This window comes from Pinus tabuliformis, chromosome 5_2 (assembly GCF_031772625.1).
Source record: "Pinus tabuliformis cultivar Carrire ecotype Pingquan chromosome 5_2, CPIR1, whole genome shotgun sequence".
Classification (NCBI taxonomy): Eukaryota; Viridiplantae; Streptophyta; class Pinopsida; order Pinales; family Pinaceae; genus Pinus; species Pinus tabuliformis.
In genome coordinates, this window is record NC_142306.1 from 383599710 (window position 1) to 383609883 (window position 10174).

The 10174-nt window shown below is 36.5% G+C and overlaps 1 protein-coding gene across 11 annotated transcripts; it reads left to right on the forward strand.

Moving 5' to 3' along the window:
• The first annotated feature begins 4626 nt into the window (after nucleotides 1-4626).
• On the forward strand, nucleotides 4627-8880 carry LOC149159073 (oligopeptide transporter 4-like). 11 transcript variants are annotated; one of them, XM_089436403.1, is made up of 6 exons: nucleotides 4627-4888; nucleotides 5183-5665; nucleotides 5878-5923; nucleotides 6031-6129; nucleotides 6371-7339; nucleotides 7442-8880. In XM_089436403.1, the coding sequence occupies exons 5-6, from the start codon at nucleotides 6807-6809 to the stop codon at nucleotides 7533-7535; spliced, it is 627 nt and encodes a 208-aa protein (XP_089292529.1). In that variant the 5' UTR covers nucleotides 4627-4888; nucleotides 5183-5665; nucleotides 5878-5923; nucleotides 6031-6129; nucleotides 6371-6806; the 3' UTR covers nucleotides 7536-8880. The 11 variants fall into 11 exon arrangements, with proteins under 11 accessions (XP_089292529.1, XP_089292533.1, XP_089292526.1 ...); XM_089436407.1 differs by having other exon boundaries at nucleotides 5405-5665; XM_089436400.1 differs by having other exon boundaries at nucleotides 4627-5665; nucleotides 5851-5923.
• The last annotated feature ends 1294 nt before the right edge of the window (nucleotides 8881-10174 follow it).

Sequence of the window (10174 nt, forward strand, 5' to 3'; positions counted from 1 at the left end):
CTAGAATGTGTTGGGTTTATTTATGTAACAACAAATCTGATGATTTTCAAACATTGAAGAACTTTCATATATGGATTGAAAATTATGCACAATCTCATATTAGATCTATTCACACTGATAATGCAAAAGAATACACTTCAAATGAATTTGAAAGATAGCTTCATCAACATGGGATCAAACATCAAACAATTGTGCCCTATAATCCCCAAAATAACGGAGTAGCTGAAATAATGAATAGGACAATCTTAAATATGGTGCACTCCATGACATTTTTCAAGAATGTAAAATTGACATTTTGGGTTGATGCAGTTCTATGTGTTGTATATCTAAAGAATAGATGTCCATTGAATTTTATTAGAAAAAAAACTCCTTATTAAATGTGGCATGGGCACCTTCCTTCGTTGAAGCATCTCAGGGTCTTTGGTTCCACATGTTATGCCTTGATACTAAAGGTACATAGAAAAAAACTTGGTTCAAGGAGTCATAAGTGTATCTTCCTCAGGTATTCAAACACCTCCAAACAATATTGTCTCTATGATGATGTCAATAAAATGTTTGTTGTATCTAGAGATGTAACCTTTCTTGAATCATCCAAAGCTGACAATTTTGTTGAGTGACAGCTTGATCGCTTGGATAGATCCGCAAATGAAAAATCATTTCAAGGATTTGATAATCATATTCCACATCTTGAAGGGGGGATTGCTATACTAGATCAACCTGTGGAATATTCTTCTAAAACACTCTCTCCCCTTCATGGAACTCCAACAACGAATGATACTTTGAGTGATGTGATTAACAGAATTGGGAGACTCAATCTTGATTCAGTCCTAACTCAATCAACTGAGCAGCCTGGACCATCTCAGAAATGTCCCCCAAAGTGGTTGAAAAAGACACTTGAAATTGTTCATCCTGATGAGGTTGGAAAGACAGGAACTAGAAATTCAACCCGACAAAATGGAGGTGATCTAGATGACTCTCATTCACCTGTTGATATGGATGTTTCTTATGATTGTGAATTGAAATTGTCAACAAATTTTGAACCAAATCCCTTCAAAGAAGCTACTTCTCATGATGAATGCAAAGAAGTGATGCACAAGGAGTATGATGCCTTGAAAGGAATGACACTTGGAAGCTGGTTGATCCTTCATTGGGAACCAAACCAATTGGCTGCAAGTTGGTCTACAAGAAAAAGTATAAAGCTTATGGTTCACTTGATGGGTACAAAGCCAAGCTTGTGGCAAAAGGTTTTGTACAGAAGGAAGGGGTCGATTGTGAGGAAACTTTTGCCCCCACAACAAAATGGGCTACCATCCGGACAATCTTTTCCCTAGCAGCTCTGAATGGCTGGAAAGCCCATCAAATGGATGTAAAAACTAATTTCTTGAATGGAGATCTAAAAGAGAATGTGTTTATGTCCCAGCTTGAAGGATTTCCTGTGAAAGGACATGAACATAAAGTATTCAAACTTGTGAAATCCTTGTGTGGCCTCAAACAAGCACCGCGAGCCTGGTATGAAAAACTAACTGAGCATCTTCTGAAACTAAATTTCAAACATTATGATATTGATGATGCAACTTTGTTTGTTAAGAAAGTTTGCAAAACAATTGTATATCTTGTGGTATATGTAGATGATCTTTTAATCACATGGAACAATGAGAGCTACATTTCATCCATAAAGAAGGAATTGAGGAAAGGGTTTCAAATGAATAATTTTGGGTATGTTCATTACCATCTTGGTATTGAAGTAACTCAACATTTGAATTCCATATTCCTTTCTCAGAAGAAGTACATTGGAGATATGTTGAACAAGTTTGGCATGTATGAATGCAATCCTCTGACTACTCCAATGGAACAAAACTTAAAACTCACATCCATTCAAGGAAAAGAATTGCAGGATGTAACAAAGTACAGACAACTTGTAATAAGTCTCAACTACCTCATTACTACCATACCAGACATTTTGTTTGTTGTTGGAATCCTCTCTAGGTTTATGCAAAATCCTTGTGAGGGACATTGGTCTGCTGCAAAAATACTTCTAAAGTACTTGAAGGGAACTCAAGACTTTTGACTCAAGTATACACAGGTGGGTAACTTCAGCTTTATTAGATACTCTGATTGAGACTTTGATGGAGACAAAGAAACTGGGGTATCTAATTTTGGTTATGCTATGAGTCTTGGATCAGGATATGTCTATTGGAGATCATGCAAACAATCATTCCAGTAGATTCCACAATAGAGGCAAAATATGTTGCAATAGTTGAGGCAACCAAAGAAATTTTGTGGCTCAAGAAAATTCTAGAATATTTGCAAGTAAAACTAGTACATTCAACTCCACTCGTGATTGACAATACCTCGGCAATAAAGTTGGAAAATAACCCAAAGCTCCATGATCGAACGAAGCACATTAATACGAAATATCCTCTGATTCAACATCATGTTTAGGACAAAATAATCCATCTTCGCCATTGTTCCACTAATGATTAGATTGCATACATCTTCACCAAAGTGCTTGGAAGAGAAAAGCTTGAAAGATTCAAAATGATGCTTGGAATCACCAACATCCCTCTAGATTAAGGGGTGGGGAATCTTGGCACCTAATCATAGGGATTGGGTGAACAATTGTAAATAGTGTAAACAAATAATAAGAGAAAATGGAGAGTCATCACGAGATGAAACTCAACAGTCACTCCCTCATGTATATAACTATGTACATCCTAAATGAATATACGTAATCTCATTTGAGGAGTTACCCCCTCGCCCGACATGATCTACTATATCACAAAAAATGATTGTGATTTTATCATCATTTCACAAAATCAAATATATATCAACCAAGCATTATTAATTACATAGGAAAAATTCCTTCCAATTCCATTCCCATGGTTGTTTTATCACTTCCCTTTTGTTTAGGTGGACTCAACAATTTCCATTTTAGTTATTCTAATATTTGATTATTGTATTCTTCATAATTTTTCCCATTCTACTTTTATCTAATTGTTCTTTCGACTATATGGAAGCTAAACATAAGACTAGGCACCATCAAAATATCCATTTAATTTTTTGGACCAATTTCAACTTATTAGTAGACTTTAGGATTCAAGCATATGAATGATTACCATGTCTATGATTTGGTTCACTTGGAGATTAGAAGCTAATATAATAATTACATTGTTAAGTTCATCCAATACTTTTACCTTTCATCTATCAAGTTTCATGATTTGGGTATTGGATTATAGATTTCAATATTAATTCCAAAATATGGAATAGGGCATGATATTAGAAGAAGCTCCAAAGTAAACTAGACAATTATGTATATTTCTATTAAAAAATTTAAAAGTTGATGAAAATGTGGGAGTATGGGAATTTGTTTTTGTTTCCTATTAGAATAACATCAATACTAATATGTTTACTATGATGGGAAAATTTCCCCTTATATTTAGTAGCACGAGAGATTCTTTGGAAGTATGAGTCTATTTTTCAACAACATCTAAATCCATTGACAAACTACTTTTCTAATGTAGTTCCATTACAAATAGAGAAATTACATCTCTACTCCTCTTCAGGTCCTCCACTACGTCATACTCAAGATACTCTAATACAATAAAGGTTTTAAGAAGCAACCTGTCTTCTATAGTGGACCATTTTGGAGCATTTATTGCAAGAATTACAAGTGTTAAAGAAGACGAGGTAGATGTTAAGTGGAAGTAGGTAATCCTTTGCTCACGGTTTGTAATATATTAATGTATTTATAGAAATCCTGTTCATCTGTGTCAATAATTCCTTCAACTATTCCTTCAACTACATCCCAAATGACATTTGCTTCTGGAACATAATATTCACATTCTTTACGTGTTTGTCCTCCTCCTTCTTTAACTTCCACATCATCCACAAAGTAGGAGGACGATTTGGTTTGTAAGGTCGCCTAAAATCTAGTTTGTATGATGATTCATCTCTTACAATTTTCTTGAGGTCAGTTATGTCACTGGTAAAGTTTCTTATCAGTCTATATGGGTTTCCCATATCAAAATCATATTTGTCTTTTGTATCTTCTTTGAAGGAAACCTTCTTTGTAGGGGAGAAGGATTCTTCGTTTTCAACATTGAAAGATTCCTGCATTGCTTTTATCATAATATTTTTTATCATTTGTTATTACAAATATGGAAATATAGGTTAGAAATGTGGTAGTATAAATTCCTACTTTTGACATCTGTTATAAGATTGGAAGTTTCAGGAATTGTATTCAATAAAGATAAAAAAAACTTGGCTTAAAATCCTCAATATCTTATTAGTCCCTGCCATCTGGCATTCGGCAGGGACTATAGTAATCGTTAGGGTGGGAGTTAGCATTAATTTGTACTTGCTGGTGAGCGTTATTGCCTGGTTAATCCAAAGTTTTTAGTCCCTGCTGTGGGGTCATGCGCGCACAAAGCCAAAGTTCCATTCCGCTTGAACGATTGCCATCTTATTTGGCCTCTTCCCGAGGCGGAAGAGGCCCGACCTTAGGTTAATTTGCAAGTTACCGCTAATTTCAGTGTGCCTGACCGTTAACTGTTAGCGTTAATGCTAGCATTACTTCCTTACAGGTTTCGTTATTTCCTAAACTATATCCCGATTTCGTAAACTATATCCTAAGGTCGCAGGGTTAACAGGTGTTGTGCTGCATCGCATCGGTGTGCTGGTATTGACGGGTGGGTAATGAGGTTCTCCATATGCTTCTGCAAATCTTTTTCAGCCACTCGACTTCGCTCACAAAGGTCTCGAGTTTCACTCACATCGGGAAGGAGGAACGAGGATGGCTTGTGGAGCTAGGGTTCATCAAAGCTTTGAAGCTGAGTTTCAGAGCTTTGAAGCTGAGTTGGGCGCCGACACACTAGTCGATCTTGATAGAGTAACCCACGAAAACCTTGCATATAACCAGAGCCTGGTCTTGTACATTTAATTGTTTTTCTTACATTTATGCTCTGTTACCATTTTCGGTAATTTTAAGCGGTGCCTCCATTACAATTTTCTGTAATTTTAAGCGCTGCCTACATGTATGTCAGTGATTCTGTATTAATTTTTTTCCTTCATTTATATTCTGTTATATTTTGCTACGGAAATGATATTTTTTTCTCGAATTTTCTTGTATGGTACTCCATGCTTCGTAACTGCCTCTGAAATGGCCTTGAAAGCCCTTCCACAGATCTGACGAAAAAGACATAGAAGAATACAAGATAGAAAGAGAGTTCTCTGAGCAATTTATATGCCTTTCGCTCCTCCTCTGCGAAGCTCCTTTGTTTTTCCAATAGCCTATTCATTTTAACATGCTCTTCCTCAAACTAATGCCCCAATTCTGCCATAGAGGAACTATGGTACTCCATGCTTCGTAACTTCCTCTGAAATGGCTTTGAAAGCCCTTCCACAGATATGACGAAAAAGACATAGAAGAATACAAGATAGAAAGAGAGTTCTCTGGTCCGAGCATCCGACCTTCCGGTAACCTAGCCCTCCTTAAGACAACAATTTGCTAAAGGGATACAAGCGATTATTACAATAAACTAGAGTTCTGATGCGATAAATGAAGGGCTCCTTCTCTATGGTCTTCTTCACATTCGCGTGGGAGGCCGTTCCGTGCAGTACAAGCTGAGCGTCAAGAGCAAGCAAGACAACATCTGTCAAAATGCATGTAAGCGAACATCTGTCAAAATGCATGTAAGCGAAGTTGTTATTATAAAATTACATTTTTTTGTACTGCTAACAAAAACCTATGATAATATTTCTCCTAATTGCCTCGAATTTGTAACCGTTATAGCTTCAGAGTTTACTGTAATCTGTATTTTTTGTAATCATTTCTTTTTCTTTGTTTTCCAGAAAGAACTTATTTCTTCCTAATTGCAGGCGGGTTGACGGACGCCGAACTTCTGTTTCGAGATAAAACTATGAGGTTCTTCCTTTCGTTTTTCCTCATACAGTCAATACTCTAATTTAAGTTCGAGTTCTATTCAGTAATCAATTTAATTATTCTTTTGTAACGATGTTCATGTGTTTCAGGTATTGTCCCGGCGCTTGGATAGTATAACTTTCTCTCGGCGTCCTCAACATTCCATTACCTATACTCTTTGTTAAATATTCGTCCTCTTTCCTTATCAGGTCAGAGACTTCAACCCTTCAAGTCTGTTGCTCCTGAGGTGAATGCCATATGTGAAGACATTTCCGTCTCTGTTCAATTTTGAAGTTTTTCTCCCCTGTTGAAGAGAATTCTTTTTCATGGCTTCGGCCATTTGTAAATATACATTCATCTCAGTTTTCAAACTGTTTATAAATAGCTATCAAATGTCAATACAATCGATTTATCACAGCACAGACCTAAGCTTATAACTCCCTCCTGCAGCAGGGTTTACTGGGCTGGTGAGACGTGGTGAGACATGAGACACGGTCAGGGCTACTCCCGGTCCATCCTTTGTGAAAAGCTGTGTGTTTGGCAGCTGAGTTTCTGTGAAGGCACTTGGTCTTTCGTTAAACCTCTGGTGGTGAAGCAGTAGGACACGCGTAGCACATGCAAATTCTATATATTACTGTTAACCATCATTTTATTTGTATGTAACCATTGTCGACATAACATAGAAATCATCCTACACAAAAAGCTATGTGGGACCTACCATGGCTCTAAGGGATTGTTCTTCGGAGTGGTTCTTTCTATTAACCTTTTCACATAATCATTAATTTCTTGAATTGGCAACTGTCTTCAATAGTCTTCATTCTTTCGTGTCTTTTTGGCTGTGTATTCTTTTCACCTCTAGTTGTCGCTGTGCACTGAACACACATCTATGGAATTTAAAGAATTTTTCATGGCCATGACCTGCAGCTTTTGCTACTATGTATTCCATGGTTATCTATTCTCAACCCTGACCAGTGTATCGTGGGTGTGCTGGATTTGGCCTCACTCTGTCACAGCACAGCAGATTGGCTCCGGCATGAATGGCCTCGGACTAGGTGCCTTTGGTTTCGATTGGAGCACCATCGCAGACTTCTTGTTCAGTCCTCTTATTTCTCCATTCTTTGCCATTATGAATGTCATGGTTGGTTATGTCTTCGTAGTATACTTTTCAGTCCCTCTTGCTTATTGGGGTACTAACATGTACAATGCAAAGGCTTTTCCTATTTTCAGCTCCGATTTGTTCACAGCCCAAGGTCAAAACTATAATATTTCACAGATTGTGAACAATAAATTTGAGCTGGATCTCGCTGCTTACAATCAGAATGGTCAAATACATATGAGATTGTATTTTGCTCTGACTTATGGGTTTGGATTTGCAACCATTGCTTTTACAATTACCCATGTCGCTCTATTCTATGGGAAGTAAGTTCTGATTTTTGTATTGACTTGACTTCCATTACTGCTTTCTTGCAAGATCATCAATTATGGATGTTAGTTTAAATGACATGCATTGTTATGGTGCAGGGAAATATGGCAGCGTGGTGTAGCAGCATCCAAAAACAATCGGCCTGATATCCATACTAAATTGATGCGCAAATACCCTGACATCCCACAATGATGGTTCTACACTCTCTTGTTTGGGACTGTTGCTGTTGCCTTTGCACTCTGTAAATATACATTAATTATGACTTCAGAATTATTATTCTAGAACTATTTATTTCAAATTTTATTCTTTTATGAATTTCTCTCTCAGGCCATTTGTGCCAGACTAGGTATATAGGTGGGCAGACCACATCAGTAGTAGAACCCTGGTGACTGACGTAACACTCTGTCATCCTCACGAGTGAGCCAATGCCTCATTGGCTGGATGGGCATGATATTGATTGAGATTTACTCATAGTTCTCTTTCGAAAGTTTCTGAAAGGACCTAATAAGGACCGAAAAAGGGTAAAATTCAAGTTTGAACTTTGCAAAAACATGATTTTATCATTGTGTCTGTATTGGTCTTTGTTTATCACTCTATGGACTATACTTGGGTCAAATTTTGGGAAGGTCACGAGTGTTCTGATTGGTCAAATTGATGCCTGGAATTTAATTTAATGAGGAAGTGCTGTATTTTCAGCATGGTTTCATTGAATTGTAGGCTCTGCGAGGGAGTCGAGGAACAAATACCAAAAGCATTATGATCACCTTTCTGTGTTTGTTACTTGTTACTAACCATGCTTTAAAGTTTATTCCATAAGTAGTGGGCACTTAGCTTCTCCATCGTTTGTACTTAGCTTACTTACTGTGATGTGCTTTGATTACAGATATGCCATTGTTTATTAGACAGCTTTGTGTAACTTCTACACTTCTTCTTGTTGAACTTCCAGGTTTTTTTAAATCCCCTGGTTTCATTTTTTATCTTAATAGTCATAACAAGGTGACTATATTCATTGTTAGTTTTGTAATATGTATAAAATGATTGCATTGATTCAGAAAGTCCCATAATGATATAAGTTATCACATATACATGTTTTGTTTTGTTTTTTATCTTCAATACAAGCCTTCAAAAGGGCTACACCATAAAGAGTGGATTCCCGCTTAGCTACCTACTCTGTGGGACAGTAATTACCAAAAACACTGAAAAGTTGTATTCGATTTCATCCCTTTGAAACTCATTGCATATAGGTGGGCAGACCACATCAGCAGTAGAACCCTGGTGAATGACGTAACAATCTGTCATCCTCACGAGTGAGCCAATGCCTCATTGGCTGGATGGGCATGATATTGATTGAGATTTACTCATAGTTCTCTTTCGAAAGTTTCTGAAAGGACCTAATAAGGATCGAAAAATGGTAAAATTCAAGTTTGAACTTTGCAAAAACATGATTTCATCATTGTGTCTGTATTGGTCTTTGTACATTGTTTATTAGACAGCTTTGTGTAACTTCTACACTTCTTCTTGTTGCAGTTTGATAGGATGTTTCAGCTGTTGGGTTATGCAGGTGTGGTTTATGTCAGCAGTCTTAAGGCTCTAACTTCGTTGCAAGCTACAGTTGTGAACTTTGCTACCAATTTTTTGGTTTCGGGATTAACTGGCCTCTTTCTCTTCAAGGAATCGTTGAACTTCCAGGTTTTTTTAAATCCCCTGGCTTCATTTTTTATCTTAATAGTAATAACAAGGTGACTATATTCATTGTTAGTTTTGTAATATGTATAAAATGATTGCATTGATTCAGAAAGTCCCATAATGGTATAAGTTATAATCATAACATTTTCTTGAGTTATAATGCATAATCGTATTTTTCAAGGCCAATAAGTTTTATATTCCCAGTAGGGTCAGTGTTCTCATTGGTCAAATTGATGCCTGGATTTTAATTTAATGAGGAAGTGCTGTATTTTCAGCATGGTTTCATTGAATTGTAGGCTCTGCGAGGTAGTCGAGGAACAAATACCAAAAGCATTATGATCACCTTTCTGTGTTTGTTACTTGTTACTAACCATTGCTTGTACTTAGCTTACTTACTGTGATGTGCTTTGATTACAGATATGCTTATGATCTACTTTGTAGACTATGTTCAATATATACAATGTGCATGCTTAAGACTAGTAGGTAGTAGGTGTTATGATCACTTGTAAACTAATCCCATACGAATTACTATGATCTAACTCTCGAGTTACTCTCTATGACTGATCATGTCTTGACAATGCTATGCAATCTGATATGCACTACTTTGCTTTAAACGTGATATAAAAATAGCTTCAGGTCAACAGGAGTAAAGAACTTTATTGATTTATTTCTTGTAAATCATCTAAGCAGAAATATGTTGGTGTTTTCAGATATGCAATAAAGGCAAATGCCATATAATAACTGATGTTGGCTTCTATAGAGTTTAGTTTTTTCTATCATACTTTTTTAAAAACAGGCTCAACTTCACGCAGGGACTAGCTGCGTCGCAGCTCCCCTTGTTTATTATGAATTTTAGTTCCAAATATTTCTATTACTAAAGTTGTAAGACTTTTACAACCCTAATATGGATTCATTTGTTTCTACTTTAATTAGAATATGTTTTCCTTTGATGGCAAAGATCAATTCTAGTGGTCATTGTGGAAACCTTTTACTTTAACATTGATATGTTGTGAGAAATTTTAGACAGATATATGAATGAGATTGGTGTGAACCCATAGATTGGGAAGAGCTTTCTCGAGAAACCTATTTAATTTATTATCTAATATTTCAAATTTCAGGAGATGATTGAGCTACTGAGGAATAAT